Source organism: Perca flavescens, chromosome 13 (assembly GCF_004354835.1).
Source record: "Perca flavescens isolate YP-PL-M2 chromosome 13, PFLA_1.0, whole genome shotgun sequence".
NCBI classification, from domain to species: domain Eukaryota; kingdom Metazoa; phylum Chordata; class Actinopteri; order Perciformes; family Percidae; genus Perca; species Perca flavescens.
Window position 1 is genome coordinate 10,160,614 of NC_041343.1, and position 17,117 is coordinate 10,177,730.

At 39.8% G+C, this 17,117-nt stretch overlaps 1 protein-coding gene across 3 annotated transcripts in view; it reads left to right on the forward strand.

Annotated features, from left to right (window-relative positions):
• The window catches only part of flrt1a (fibronectin leucine rich transmembrane protein 1a), a 69,039-nt gene extending 53,655 nt beyond the window's left edge, over positions 1-15,384 (forward strand). For all 3 annotated transcript variants that reach the window (XM_028595804.1, XM_028595802.1, XM_028595803.1), the window contains 2 exons: positions 37-267; positions 11,130-15,384. In XM_028595804.1, coding sequence (XP_028451605.1) covers positions 11,207-13,261 — 2,055 coding nt within the window. In that variant the 5' untranslated portion in view covers positions 37-267; positions 11,130-11,206 and the 3' untranslated portion in view covers positions 13,262-15,384. The remainder of the gene's footprint in view (positions 1-36; positions 268-11,129) is intronic.
• Positions 15,385-17,117: the final 1,733 nt, after the last annotated feature.

A 17,117-nucleotide genomic window follows, 5' to 3' on the forward strand; every position in this document is an offset into this window, starting at 1 on the left:
CCCTTACGATTTTTCTGTCACTCTGTTTCTCCACAGAGAACTGATCTAAAGCCCGTGCTGACAGCTGATCGACATCGAAGCTGAACATAAAAACACAGAAGTAAGAGTTCTTCCTGAAAAAAGTGAGAAGGCGCACCAGAGTTTATGGACTACATGTCGACAAAAGCCAGAGAAGATACAGTTTGGAGACTCTGAAGGAATCGTGTTGGGAAGAATAGTGCAAATGGTGCTGCAGCACCTCCTTCCCTCGCAGCCCCACTTCAAAAAGTAAGCATGTGTTCACTTATTCATTTCAATGCATTTGAAATAGTTATTACTTTATAGTTTATAGCTTTTACTATGTAATCAAACCATAAAGTATTTTCTTCTGTATTTAAATCAGTATTAGAATTTATCACTTACCTGTATTGTACATCTCCTTACTCTATTTTGACTATATAGCCCCACATATTAACATTATAGTCACCGTGCTAACCATCTGTTTCTCTGAAAATAATCACCCTTTTGGGTTTTTCAAAGGTCTCCAGGTACTTAACAACAAAAAACAGTGTTCTTTAGATAATTTCATAGAGCCTCCAAAGACCCCTCTGTCCACTGCATGATAAAAAAAATTTTTTAACCTATTCCCCGAGTTCTGTCTCTTTTCCCCAATCCAAACAAAGATGGTAGCTAGAAATGAAATATCTACTTGCTACAATTTGGACCATAATTCAAAATTTTACTAACTGGTTTATTGATATGTCTTTCTAATATTTTATATTTTCATACAATAATATTTGGCTTGGTTTTTTTTTAGTTTTTTTTAAAAAAAAGTAACAAGGATGTAGGGCAACAAGTAAAAAAAACAAATTAAATAAAAAAAAAACGTTTGTACAGCAAACAGGATATGTTTTCAGTCTTTTTTTATTCTGGAAATACCTTCTGACAATGCCAAGTGTTGTCTAACAACCTTCTGGGGTTTTCAAAGATAGGCGAGTAATTATTTGTCAGAGAAACGGAAGCTAGTGACTCAAACGAATGAACTCGGGCTATATCAACCCCATCTACTGTGAATCTAACGCAACGAGTAATTAGGATCAACATTTCTAAAGCATTAGCCTGCAACTGAATCGCTTCAAAATGCAACAATATACTGCTTGAAAGGAAAGGAAGTAAGGAAACTGTCTCTGTACCAGCAGTTCTTTCATAATTTTAGCATTTTTATGAAAGAAATCCATTCTGGTTCACATGGAGAAGTTGAAAGTAATGACACCTTAAAGCTATGGCAAACAGAAACAAAGCCAGAGGAGCATCTCGACTGTACAGTACACCTCCTTTTCAAATGGCGGCAGTAATTATAAGAGATAAATGAAGCCATTAAACAAACAAACACTTATCAACAGTTAAACAGTGGGCAGTAAAGCTTGATTATCCCCTCATTTTCTACTTTTGGGCAGGAGGCCAAACACAGTATCAGGAAAGGTTGCTCTAAAAGCCAGCACCCATTAATGAAATATACTAACTCCATGACTGCCTCAATTTGTTTTTCACTTCCAAAGCCAGGACATATTGGTTCACAGAATTTTACTTTTCTTTTTTTCTTCCTGCGTTACTGGTTTCAAATATAAGCCATGATTCTAATTGAAAGGTGAGATTACATTGAATAATAACAATTTTCATAGACGCATCTTCTAAATCAACAAAAATATAATATGTTCTGTTTGGGCCAGTCTGACCAGATTTCAGCGGTGAAAGTGAGATCATTTCGAGTCATAAGAGAGTGAAGAGTTCTGAACGACTGTGCGAGGCGTCTCGGAATTCAAAGCAACTTTTTGCTTAAGATCCAAACCCTCCCACAGCTGATGTTTCAAGTAGGAGAAACCCACACACACCGAGAAGTCATAGCCAAGGATTTTTTCTGAGCCCCGGAGGCGGCCTGTATCTATTTATCTACTGTGATTTCTCACATGGTAAAAGAAAAGTGTATACAGCTCCAAACAAACAAGCAAAAGCCTGCATACATACACTAGTGCTTTTATAGCTTTAGTGACCTTTTTGATATTAATGGACGTCCGTTACATTCAAGCCATTGCCAAATGAGTTGATAAAAGCTAATTATAATAATAATAATAATAATAATAATAATAATAATAATAATGAATATATATATATATATATATATATATATATATATATATATATATATATATATATATATATATATATATATATATATATAATAATCAGCTCCACACAACTCTCTCTATGTTTCTCAGTATGACTATGTTCAGAAGATTGTGTCGTCCGGTGACTTTTGCACGCAGAAACTTGAGTGAACATAATTATCTCTTCTGAAGAGTCAGTCATGTTTTTTTAATCCGCCGTGTCCTCCTTGGTTACTAGTAACTGTGTGTGTGTGTGTGTGTGTGTGTGTGTGTGTGTGTGTGTGTGTGGGGGGGGGGTGTCATGTAAGGCTACAGCAGTGTTGTTGTCATTATTTAGAATTCCTCATGGGAAAAACAGATACTACGCATTATAGGTACAATTCCAACTCACAAATGTTTCCTCACATTTATTCAATTACAATTAATGCCTCTGTTAATAATTTTGCAAAGTTGCACTGCTGCAGACGGACAAGATTTTATTAGACAAAAGTGGATTTTAACAGGATGGTATTTGCCAACATTTGCCAGTCAAAGGAAAAGCAAGTATTTGTTTACCTTTAGATTTTTGTTGGGACGATATAAAATTGGATTAAGCAGATGTTGCATAAAGAGAGTTATATAGAGGGAAAAAGAGAGAGAGAAGCCGCGACAGATTGAATGCTATGGAATAGAATAAACAAAAAAAAGAACAAAATTGCAGATGGACAGATGAAAACATTAAATTCAGTCGACAAAGCATTGATATTTTTAAATGTAACACAAACAGGTGACAGGCCAGACAAAAGAGAAAGGAAGATGTGATCGTAAAGCGAGGTGTGATGATGAAGCAAAAGAAAACTGGGTCTCAGTCGGCCGCCACATCGTTCCCACAAGCCACATATAAGTGGCAAAACTGGTGCAGAGGAGCAAAATAGAGCGAGGAGAAAAATCTGTTTCTTCTATTACAAAAGCAGGCACGTAGATTGTTCAATCAATGCAGACTGAAATTGAGCCCTCAGATGTCCAGGTTGTGTGTATGAAGATGTGCACAAACATGTTTGGATTATGGGAAGTACAGTGTGGGATTTGATGTGTAATATCAGAGGGTGTATATTAGAATATGAAGACCCAAGTAGCTGACAGCGATGTGAGAAGATTGGGAGCAGCAGGCTGAGCTCATGGCACCAACATGTGATGCACTCTGCTTGTACCTTTTTATTTTGGTGGATTTAGGATGTATCCATGCATAGTCACACTATAAAAAAAACAATATTTATTTATTTGTTGTTTATTTGAATAGGGACAGATACAAAAAACATAGATTATTACATAAAGAACAATCCGATGCCTGTATCACAATCTATATATATAATATTAGGTTGGCAGAATATGTTCAGTACACTGTACAGCAAAGAGAAACCTGAGAAGTAAAGCCAAAGTTATACTCGACAAAAGGCAGTGGAAATAGCTTTGCTACATTTCTGAGCCTTTTTAAAAAAAAAAAAATCTTTCTAAATGTTATCATCACTCCCAATAATCAGAAACTTGTAGGAGAAAAGACAAGCAGCCAATCACAGTCCTTGCAGTCTCCACACGGTATCTCTGTAGCTTCCAGCCCTGATATGTAGTTCCCTCTCTTTGAAGAGGAGTAACTTTGGAGCCTACGCAGATAGCTGCTGCAGCTACACCATTACCCCTTTAACGCACTATAGCCCAACCCATACTGGATTTTTGAGGTCTATACTGTGATCAATATTTGTGACTTTAAAAAAATAGAAAAAATTAAATAGCATAAACACATACATCAAATATAAACAATGCAAACAATAAACATCAATCTTGACACGGATCATGTAGCTTTGTTAAGAAATTGTTTAAGAATTTTGATTAGAAGATACATACAAATTGGGCAATTTTTTAAGTGTAAAAATCAACTTGTCACTGCTTTCCAAACAACTATGACAAACTATGTAATGAAAACTTTACTTTGAAAATCTGGATATGAAAGGCTTAATTAAATTTTCACTTTTACTGGAACAAAAAGCCATTATGATGTTGACACAAACACATATTGGTCATTGTGAGTACAACGACAACTCTGCAAGAGCTGCCTGCCAGGAACTGAAGTCAGGACATTAATGCAAACCAAATAACACTGTCTGCTTATTCAAATAGAAAAAGTGCAAAGTATGTTAGCTTCCCTTTTAATATGGACTTGTCGACTTATATTCAGATTCAATACAACAAAAATACAGACCTGACGTGAACCCCCCAAAAAAAAAAATCTATTTGATTTGAAAACAAATGTTTTAATAAATACATAAATAAATGAAAGGGCTACTGCAACATCTGATTACACGTTGAACAAGAACAGCCACAAAAAATAAGTATATAAAATACATAAATAAATTACATTAAAAACAAATAAAAAGATGAAAGATGCCGTTCTCTATTTAATGTTTAAAAGTAGCCTCACAGCTGCTGCTAATGTTGATGATGTGTGAAAGTCCGGTGTGTTACTACATGACAGGGCGGGTTAGCAGCAGTGAAGTGAGCAGTGGTCAGGTGGTTTACAGACGTTGGAACTCCAGTATACCAGACAGCCCTGTAAAGGTGTCAGATACAGAGAGCTTTTTCATTAATGTCTAACATTTTTTTTCTGATGTTCATTTTCACCCTGGAAGCACAGCCTTGTCATGTGACTCACCAGCCTGGGCCTCCCACAGCCCTGTATTTATATTGAAACTTGTCAGGGTTGAATTGAAATTTAACCAATTTAGCTAACCAACCTCCCTCTCTCCCTTTCTCACAAATAAAAAGACTATCCAATCTAGAGTCCTAGCTGAAGCGTGACGACCGCAGCCTGACTCCCTCACTTAAAGGCAGATGATACATTTCCCTTTATAAGGCCCATTAAAAATGATCAAGTATATTTTCTCAAAACGGGGAAGACTCTTCTTGAGAATAAACTGTTTGCTCTATTTGATGCAGCAGCAGCATTACTGGAAAAAACCAGCAACATTACGTACAGAGCAAATGATTTGAGAAGCCAGTGAGGAATTGATCAAAGACTGTATTATGACCACTGACACAGACTGACTCATCTAGGGTTTATTTGCCGGCTAGTCTGCCAAGCTCGTGCTAGCTCACTGCCTCATTCAACAGTGTGGCACAACAGCAAATCTCCCTCTAAATATCAAGACCTTTATTTTTAAATTGCTTCATAGATGAAATCCAGAGCCGTGTAGGCCAGTTGTTTTTTTTCCCCTAATTAGCGAAGAAAGGGAGGGAAAACGTGCTTGAATTAAAGTAATTTGAAATCAGAAGGGCAATTTTTAAGTTTCAACGTTGAAGGTTCAGGTTTATTGTCATTATAATATACATGATTGCACATGAAATGCAGACACACACACAACCACACACACACACACACACACACACACACACACACACACACACACACACACACACACACACACACACACACACACATAAAGAAAATTAATAGAACAAAACAATAAGAAAGTAGCACTAAAGCAAGAAATTAATTTTTTTTAAATATATTATTATATTTTATATATTTACATGCTGATGATTAGCAGGTATCGATCTAGGAACCCAACGGCTATTGCTCTGACGACGATTTAGCCTCTGGGGGCAGCGGCTAATATTTCGGGGTTCCACTGTAGTCAGTGAGTATCAAGGCAAAGACTTCCTCTTTCGTTTGCCTGGTCCTGATTAGCAACTTGAGACGCAAGAATGGAGTTGGAGTTGATAGGCGATCGTCAGATGATAGTCAATGGTTTCGGAGATTGCATTTCAGCCAATGCATTCTTTCTCTTTTGCTCTTCACACAGACTATGTCCCTGCATGCAACCAATGCCCGCTCAAACGTGATTGATCAATCCTACTTGGACTACAAATGGAAACAATAACGCTTCCGATACCAAAATCCAGATTCTGCATTCATATGCAGATATCTGTTTATTGAGATGAGGCAGGTATAATGTTTACCATGTTTGTCATAGGTCAGTGTGTGAGCATGCTAACATAGGCTAATTAGCACTAAACAAAAAGTACAGCAGAGGCTGATGAGAATTTTGCAGGTAATTTGGTCAAAAATCAACATATTGGACAAATTCAAATTGTGACCTTGCAGATGTTGAGATATTTCTCAACTAAAGTGGTGGACTGACCGACAGACTAACTGTTTATTGGATTACTCAACGTTATTTTTTTTTTTTTTTAAATTGGATGATTATTAAGCAAAAAATATTTTTGGAAGTTCAGTTGAGAGGATTGGTTCTGTTATTACATTTTGAACATAACACCCACCCCTTCTCCCCCCAAAAATGGACACAATACAGGAGCATATTGCAACAAGGAGCTGCGGTCCTTTTGTTAATGCTGAAAGGATTTACCTGTAATCTGGCTGTCACTGAGAAACACTGAGCCAAAAGAATTCAGAGACAGCAGCAGCTGCAGTGGGAAGGACAGGGAATTAGACTGATGCCACGCCAAAACATATTATAGTGCTATAAAGATAAAACATGTTATTGTGCTCTATGTCTATATTTCAAGTCACTTCAGGGTCATGTGAGCTCCATACCGACCAGCAAACAAAAATCCCCAAGATGAAGGTACAAAGTACATCCCTGACTGTGAATTATGTGAAGCACTCTATTGCTGCTGTACTATCTCTAGTACTTTGCTATAGCATTGTTTTAAAGCAATACTGAGTAAAGTACACAATATTAACGGTTAATTTGTTGGGTTAATATTGATTTGTATTGTTATTCTTTCATATTTATAATGCAATCGGGTACAAACATGCAGAGTCTCTGAAAGTGATTTGCATTATGATTATCTTACAGTTAAATGTGTGTTGAAAGATTTGGCCTGGTTTTAGTTAAATACCTTGACTCTAGATCTGATTGTTCATGTGCAATATGTAATTTATTAGGAATGGAATTTATTTGTACATTGGTTTGTTTGTACATGTAATTGAAGAATTTAGGCTCTTGGTGGAGTTTTCTTTACTTAATCCATCTCAACACAACTTATTTTCACAATATTCATGTTCACAAATCTTTTAACATATGTCACATACACTGGGTCTTTGTGTCAGCAGTTCAGATGAGAAACTGCTGAGTACAAATCCAATCACTCCTTCATGCCAGGAAATTGGAATTTTCATGTTATTCATGTTTATTCATGTTATTCATGAATTTTCATGTTATTCATGTTTAACATTTCATGTTATTCAATGTTTAACATGTTATTCAGTCTGCCTCTATAGCATATTCATATGGTGTGTTTTCAAAGAACAGAAGATAATAAGAGATACGAAAGGCTTGTAGTGCTTGGCACATCAAATAATTCATGATTTTAAATTATTTTGAGCTACAAACGCAGGGACTCATTTGTTTTGAATGTGATATGTGATGCGATGAATACAGATGGCTTTATTCAAAACACTTGAACTGTAATGTCTGTTTATTTTACATAAAAATGACAATGAAGATCATAATTTTGCATATGTGAAAGAAGCAAACTGTGGAAAGGAAAATATTTCAGTTTTTTGTATGCTGCGGTGCACATTTGCGCCTTGTTTGTTTCTTTTGGGGATTAAAGTCCATTCTTTTTTATCTCCATATTTTAATAGCATGAAGATTATAGTACATTATTGCAAAGACATGGTCTCTTAGCTAGAGTATTTCAAGAAATATTGCATACACACAAATAAAACCCCACAATCTCTATGATTAACCAAAATAAATAGGCCATGCTTTTCTGGCCTCCCTTATATTTTTTGCTATCTCAGATCTGAGTCATTTCTGTCATCACCATAACCATCATGTTTTGCATCATCCTTTCCACATGTCCAATCTTTAAATCTAAAATTCGATCCATGGGCATGGCATGTAAGATAAGCTGTGGACCATTATTATCTTTTCCCTGCCATCAGTAAAGTGGATTTCCTGATACATCAGCTGCCCCTTCGGTCATTCAAAATCCAGTTTTCCAGATTTCCCAGTTCTATCCCTCTGTGGGGGTCTTAATGGGGAGATGGGATTCAAAAGTCTTGCTCAAAGCTGCTTTCTGTCACTCTCTCTCCATCCCTGTTTTTTTTTTATGTAAATCGATCCAGTCTTGGGTTCCAGTATTAGATTGGGGGTTGTCGTGTGTGCTGTACTCTGCCTGAGGCGGCTGTCTGTCTGGCTAACACATTACCCCACATCCCCGATTTACTCCCCTCTACAGATAACTGTAATGTAGACTGCGACCATATAGATTGTCCCCATAAGGGTTAATGTTTGCAATTTGATCGTGCATGAGTAGACAAACACACAGCATGTCCGAAGCGGAAACACACAACACACATACACACACACACACACACACACACACACACACACACACACACACACACACACACACACACACAAACAAACAAACACAAAGAACAGTCAGGTGCTTTTAATGCTTTAACATAATTTTCTAATAGAGGAAGAAAAATGAGCAACCATAGGGCAAAACATCCCAAAATGAATGTCTGCCATTCTTCTTAGCGCAATCCAAAGAATCACAGCTCAATACGCTCTATTAATCTCTCTGGATCTGTGCATCACTTCAATCCCACACCACATCTATGTTGTTTTTAAAGGGCTGACCCAAATACTCCAGTGCTCAATGGACTCACTGCTGAAGCTCCTGGGATTCAAAAGTCCTCCATTCTTTAGCACTACTCAACCCCACACACACACACACACACAAACACACACATCGAAACCTTGTGAAGATTCACAGAAAACAGTGTATAGCCTTCTTAATCATAAAATCAACCATATCAAACTGCACCGAGTGTATAAACAATTCCAGCTTTTTAAATTTCAGAAATGATGTTACTCCTCAGGCTTCACTTAAAGTGCACCAACACCACTTCACTGTGTCAAGAGGATTGAGTGAAAATAGCCATGAGCTCTGAGTTGGGAGATGTTTTCGCTGATGGCGACAGACATAAATCAAACAAGAAATATAAAGTAAGGCTTGAACAAGGACAGTAAATGCAGTGACAAAAGGTGACATTGTTAATAACAGCACTATTATGCATCTATTTTCTATTGAAGCTATTCTTCTCAAGTCCTAAGCCTGATACACAATGAAGACATATTCATTTGTTTTGGAAAGTTACACACACTTTTATTTTAAAGATTTTTTTTTAGGCTTTTCCCTTTATTATAGAGTGACAGTGGATAGAGAGGAAAGGGGGAGCAAGATGGGGGATGACACGCAGCAAAGGGCAGCAGGTCGGATTTGAACCCCCCCCTTTAGAATAATGTGAGGGAGAGGGTTTCAGAAGCCATTTCCCTATCCAACACGCAGGCAAGCACTGCTGAAGAAGCATACTGGCAGATTAAAAGTGCCTCAATAGGTTTGACAGATAGACCCTGAAGTCCAAATTTAAATCTTTTATAATAGTAAATTAGATGGTCGGAGCTTACATCAACTCTGAATAAAGAGCAAGTGCAATCCTACATTTATGAGAACAATTTACAAAACATTTGAACTGACAAAGGATAGACAGTGATTACTATTCCATTAAATGATCCCCGAACAGCCACAGCTGAAGGGTTTGGTGTTGCTTATTTTTTTCAAACGGTGATTCATTACACTTGAAAATGAGTGCAGTGTCAACAAAGTTTGCTCTCATCATTTTCAATATTTTGGTAATGAATAAGCACAGATTAATGTTTACAAATATATATTGAGCAAAGTCAACTCCCAGCAGAGTTGTCATTCATTTGGTTAATTATCATGCTGTCTGACGTCTTACACTCCTGGGAATCCTGTAATATGCATGAGAGCCGACTGGCTCTGGCAGATCACCTCGGATTTGTGAGGAAATCAATACTACAGCCTGACTATGTTTGCTGCTGCGTGAGCCTTAACAGTTTGACTAATGGCTCTGGTTATTGAAGACTGTGATGGGCTCAAGTTGTCACTCTGTTGCAATTTACCAGTTTCCAAATCTCTGTCAATAATGTACTTACTGTTATGACATCTCTCGCTTAATCAATAACGACAACAAATCGTGATGCCAATCAAGTTCTGAGTACAGCTCACGTAGACGCCCACAACACAATTGTGGTGACTAAAAATAGTTAATTAGCTGTCACATCATGCATTCTGCTGCAGAATAATCATTCCCATTACTATTTTATTGCACTTTATTACTTTGATACAACTACATTAGGAAGACATGATTTGTGTAGAAGTTTTATAGTGCCCAGTGCCATCTCGACTGCCTGATGAGAATTTAGATCTTGAAGACGATGGCTTTTGAGCTAAAACATGTTGTTCCGTCTTGATAATGAAAAGTATCTTCAGCTCTGTCTGGCTAATGCAGCCATCTGCTGGCAACTCCTAATGGAGTTATAGAAGCTCTCAAGACCTCTTAAATAATTCAGAAGTGAAGACTTCATATTCATGCGCAAGGCTTAATTCTAAATGTACGATTGGATTTGTCAACTCCAGAGTTGCTTTTCCTAAGACTAAACATTCGCTCTGCTTTAAACATTGAGTACAGAACACACAAAAGTTTTATAACTGACTGTAATCTTGGATTACTGTTGCTAATTCCACATAATGATGGTTGGCTATGCAGTTGTCTTTCTTTTTTTACTCCGAATTGATGGCAGAATGTTGTGAGAGGCTGAGAGAAAATCTTCACAGATCCTTGATAATATGACTATTAATTGTGTTCATATATGATAATTTAGCCCCTGGGGATGTCGTCTTCTTCTTCTTCTTCTTCTTGTTATTCTTCTTCTTCTCAATTGTAGCATGTTCCTCGACTCTAATATTGTTTAGACATGAGGCAACGAAAGTAGGAAGCTGAACTGAAACTTTTAACTGAAATCACCTTATTTGTCTCGTCACCTGTGACCATTAACTAATCCATTTGTGCATCAGTTCTTACTGTAATTTCTTTTTCTCTCTCAGGGTGGAGGTCACAGGATTCCAGCTCACTGCAACGATTTGAGGATTAACAACAGACCTGGAAAAGAGAGACAGTGCTTATGTTCACCATAATGGCACCTGTAGGTGTGGCTAAGCTGCGGGCTCGGCTCTTCCTGCTGTTCCTTATCTTGACACTTCGCGCCGGCATGCTTCAGTTTGCTACAGCCACGATACAAGGGTACATAGGAGACAGGGACATAATATGCCCATCTGTCTGCCGGTGCGATGAGGACTTTATCTACTGTAATGATCGTGGTCTAAGCTCCATCCCGTCGCTGCCTCCTTCAGCTTCCGTCCTCTACCTTCAGAACAACCAGATAAACAACCCGGGTTTGCCCACCTCCTTGGAGCGCCAGCTTTCAATCCGTGTGGTCTACCTCTATGATAATGAACTGGATGAATTTCCCATGCACCTGCCACCATCCGTCCGTGAACTGCATTTACAGGACAACAACATACGCACTATTCCTCGTAGCACACTGGCTCAAATGCCCTTGCTAGAGAAACTCCACTTGGACGACAATTCTATTTCCACTGTCAGCATTGAGGACCAGGCCTTTGCTGACAACCCACGGTTGCGCCTACTTTTCCTTTCACGCAACCACCTGTCCAGTATCCCCTCCGGACTGCCTGCCTCTCTGGAAGAACTCCGTTTGGATGACAACCGAATCTCCACTATCCCAACCCACGCCTTCCGAGGCCTCACCTCACTAAGATGTCTTGTCCTGGATGGGAACCTTTTGGCAAATCAACGCATTGCCGATGACACATTCTCCCGCCTTTCAAACTTAACCGAGTTGTCCCTAGTCCGTAACTCCCTCCAGACCCCACCTGTCAACCTGCCCAGCGCCCATCTGCAGCGCTTGTCTCTACAGGAAAACGCCCTGACTCATATGCCACGCGGGTCCTTGGATGGCATGCGCAGGCTGCTGAGGCTGGACCTGTCAGGAAACAACCTGACCACCCTGCCTAGGGGACTGTTCAAAGACCTGGACAGCCTGGGTCAGCTGCTAGTGCGAGGCAATCCTTGGCACTGTGGCTGCAACCTGCGTTGGCTGTATGACTGGCTGCATGCCCGTGGTAACTCCATCACTGTCAGAGGTCTCACCTGCCATGGACCTGACAGGGTACGAGACATGGCTTTGATAGACCTGACCAGCGAGATGGAGGAGTGTGAGGTGGTAAGGACAGCAGGGACTAGAGACAGAGTGGGTGGGGGTGGAGTTGATAGCTCTACCACTCTCACCCCTCCACAGGGCTCTCTCTTCACCCTCCACTCAAAGCGACCTGGCCTGGGGCTTCCTGACTCTGGCTTAGACTACACTCTTAGCAGCAGCGGCGTAGGGAAGAGTCTCGCCCTTAATGTGAAGCCCCTCTCTCACAACAGTGTCCGTGTTACCTGGAGCGTGGCCCAGCCCAGCTCCTCCTTCAGGCTGAGCTGGCTCCGATTGGGTACTGGGAACGCCATGGGATCAATCACAGAGACTCTGGTCCGGGGCGATCGTCGAGAGTACCTGCTTACCTCCCTCCAACCACGCTCCAGCTACATAATCTGCATGGTGCCTCTCGCTGCCAGTTCAGAAAGCAAAGGAGCAATTTCTGGAGATACTGACTCGGATGAAGCTCTGGTGTGTGCAAAAGCTGAAACGTCTGACCTCACCCCTTTGGAGGAGGAGGATGAAGAGTCGCAGCAGATGACAGTGCTGCCCCTGGCAGGGATTATTGGTGGGGCTACTGCCATTGTATCTTTGGCTCTTATTTTTGGCATCTTCTGTTGGTATGGACATAGGACTGGGCATTTGTGCTCCCGTGACCACTACACACGCAGCAGCTCCAGAAAAAACAAGACCTATGATGATTACATTGAGTCAGGCACCAAGAAGGACAATACCATCTTGGAGATTCGCAGTCCAGGGTTACAGATGATGCCTATGGCAGCTTGCCAGCCAATGCAGCCAAAACCCCTACGAGAGGATTACATCATTCATACCATATTCCCCTCCAATGGCACTGGCCTGTACAAAGGTGACAGCCATGTTTCTAATGCAGGACATGGCACCAACCGTGGCTATAGAGAAGGAGGAATCCCAGATATAGACTACTGTTACACATGATGTACTGTACCAGATCCTGTTCACAGTGTTATTGGTAAACTGTATAGATGCACAATTTCCCTTCGCATGGACACTTCTGAAGCACCCCTCTGTGCCTTCTTCTTCTGGTCTCCCATTCCAAAATACCTGCTGTTCACTGCACTGAAAGTACTGTATGTGATTAACTGGAACTGAAACCTTGTGGGAACAGTTCACTGCAGGAAGCAGCAGCCAGTGCCCCAGGTGTAAATGCACAGCTGACTGTTTCTTTACCATCTTAGTAATGGCCTGTGTATGTTTTCTTTTCTGCTCTTTCCGTGTGACATGTAAGCAAAGAATGTATACACTATGGAAAGGTCAAAGTTAGCTTAGGTGAAAGTTGAGTTCCTCTTTTACACACCGGAGCCACAGCAGTCAATCCAAAATGGATTAAGAAATTATGAAATAACAGTTTTTGGTACTCTTTTCCTGCTCACCGGTCATACACAGTATGTAGTCTTATCAAGTCATTGTTCCAAATGCCTCAACTATATTGATGTGCCCTACCAGCTATCCAAGGAAAGGGCTTTGTAAAGCTGTGAATTGTTCTATTTCAAACGACCCAATAACCACTTGTCTTAAAGTAGGCTTGTTATTATCTTATTCAGTAGTTGGCACGGTGAACATGTTATCATGGCTGGCCAGCCTTGGTTATACCTCTCAAGATCATTCACCTAAGATCTGTATTGTATTGTTGCATCTGATGAGATGCAGCACAAGCGTGTAGATAATTTACTTAGATACCGACTGGGCTGTGTTTGAAAAATGCTTTGCTATTTTCATCCGTTGTTTTGTTTAGTAATCAAATCCTGCACAGCTCTCTTTGTTTATTTATTTTGTTCCTTATGTGATGGTTTATGTCTCTGCTAAAATTGCAATTTTCGCCCTCATATTTGCCACTACTGATGAAACGCAGCTTTGATGAAGACAGTGGATTTGTTTCATCGAAACAGCAAAATACAAGAAGTGAAGAAAATATCCTGAAGGCTTCCTCCAGGTTCATGTTTTCTTAAAAGCAGCAGATTGAATTCTTGAGTGAGACTGTTAATATTATGTAATTTGGAATTAGACCCCACCCGAAGACTAGCATGTCAGTCCACTGAGACGGTAGAGACAAACAACCTCAACCCCTCTTTTCCCATTTTGTGCCTGTGAACTTAACCTGTGACTTCAGTTGGTAACTATTGGTTACAAAATGTTTTCTCCACATTCTTAAAGCGACAACGGCGTTCACAGGGAATCCAGACTGGACAAATGACTAATGTGGAGCCACCTGTTTGAGGCAGACTCTTGTGAGTGAACCTTGATATGAGGGTGGGAACTGTGAGTGAAACTGAGGAGACTCAAACCGCAACACTGTTGACCTGCACTGTGGAGCAGTGGCCAAGCTGTGGGGGTGGGGGGTAGATGGACTGTTGGGGGAGTTTGTAGATGGGGAGACTCCTCATTGAGATGTTTGTTTTAGAAATGGTAAAAGGCCTCAACTCATTCCACCTCTTTTATTACTGCGCAGCACTTAAAATGTAAATGTGTTAGCACTTAGAGAACAGGGATAAATGTAATGACAAGCACGGTGAGACAGAGGCTAAAGAAACATCTCCAGGCACTGAGAAAGATGAAGAATTGATGGATCTGCCGCAGCATAAATCAGTTTGTCATACTCAGCTTCTCCCCTTGGGTTTAATATTGTCCATCAGTTGTTTACCACTGTGTTGCTTCCAAAGGGGAAACCAGTTGTGCTTCCTTAACTGTTCTGTCCGCCAGAGTTTAACACCATTGTCAGACAATATGTCAGTGGAATGTATATTTTATCTTGCACCCAAAATCACTGGCTTAAACATCTTACTGGCCTGGCTAATTCTGTTTTGGGGAATGTTGATACAGTGTAATTGCTATTTTACAGTGGGTCTATTCAAGACACGTACTTCCTCATCATTTGTATAAATAAAACCATGGCCACAGCCACATGAATATTTTTTCTGGTGAAATTATAGAAAGTAATGGTGCCATAAAAAAAATGATGTAAACCTGAGATATGTGTGGAAATTGCTTTATAAATTCATCTTCAGAGGGGATCAATAAAAAGTTTTATAATCTTGTTATTACAGCAACCTGTCATTTCACCTCATGCTTGAGGAAACAGAATACTTTTATAACTCACAGAGGTATTTGTAAGGGGATACAATTTTATCCCAAGAAGCTGACTTTCATGCAAAAACTGGCTTGAAGTTTCAGTTCAGTTGAAGGGCTGTGCCTGTGCATCGGCTGGATACCCATCTATTACCTCTGAATTTCATCCACCTAGGACACAGCCATTAGCTAATTTTGTAAAGGAAAACGTTCCATTTGCAATACAAATTAGTACAAATCAGTTCATTAAAAACTGAACAATGCTGGCATTTAAAGGAGAACTCCGGACGATTTTTACCTGAATCTTGATTGCTAGATGTCTCCGAGTACTGTCGACAGGAGAAAAAAATGACCAAAATTGGTGCTAACAAACTGGAGTTGCTGCAGCTAATGGCCAGAGCGCCCAGTTTGCTAAAATGCCAGTTGTGGGGGCATGTTCTAAAAAGCCAATGTAAACACGGTGCTCTCTCTCCTGCTGAACACCATAAACAAACCGCAGTGGGCCCACCCCGAGAGTGTTGATATTATCGCAGGAGACTTTAATAAGGCCAACTTGAAGCACAGAAATTTGAATTGCATTTTGTGTCTGTTAAGAGGCACAAAGGCACTCTTTAGAACATGCCCCCACAACTGGCATTTTAGCTAACTGGGAGCTCTGGCAATTAGCTGCAGCAACTCCAGTTTGCTAGCACCAATTTTGTTCATTTTTTTTCCTATCAACAGTACTCTGAGACATCTAGCGATCAAGATTCAGGTAAAAATCGGCTGGAGTTGTCCTTTAAGAGTAACTTTGTTTGGTCAGAATGTGCTCTATTGCACCTTTAACAACACCCAACAATGATTTCACATTGTAATGACACACCCTGGAGTACATTTGAGAACTTAAACCACTGGTCAGCAAAAACAGGACTTTTATGGGGTGTTGAGTTACTCTGTAAGCAAGCAAAATAGATTAACCTCTGTATATTCTCTTCTATTGTGCATGACAAAAAGCGAAACATCTGTCAATTACATCATTGCAAGCTGTAGAAACTGAAACAACGCCTCACATTTAACTCCTTTGCTTGTAAACAGTGAACATTGATTGAATAGACATTTGGAATCCATTGGCAGCCTTTGTATACCCATCATGATGTGTTTTTTTTTTGCTTATTCCTAACATCTATGGCCTGAATAGTGGAAATAGGTGTTGGACAGAGGAGAACCACCAACTATAAACTTGAGGTACAAAAAATTGAAACTGCCATTGTTTTATTTTGTTTCATTTCTTCTTTTTTCTTCAATGCAATTTGAATTTATTCCTGTCACACATTTGATTGCCATAGAACTGCAATGTGCTGCCGTTTCTTTCACTGTCTATGCCCATGGGAGTGTCGTAGGTCTGTGAGAGATTAGGGATTGGCATCAACAATGTTACTGCTGTTGTAAAGCATTGTGAACAGTTTGTTCACAATGTTAATAGCAGCTGAATTCCCCATGCAGAGCAACAGAAGATGATTGGATTATCCCTTCCTCAACATGCTGGAGATGTGAGCCAATCCAACACAAGTTAATTAATTTCAAGAGTGACAGAAATATATAAAGTTAATAAATACTATACATTACCTCTCAGATCCTGAATAAAGAGCCAAGAGGGAGCAAAACATCTGAAAGCACACCTCTTTACTTCTCCAGCACGTCTATTGGCTTTGGGCAGGTATGGTTGAGG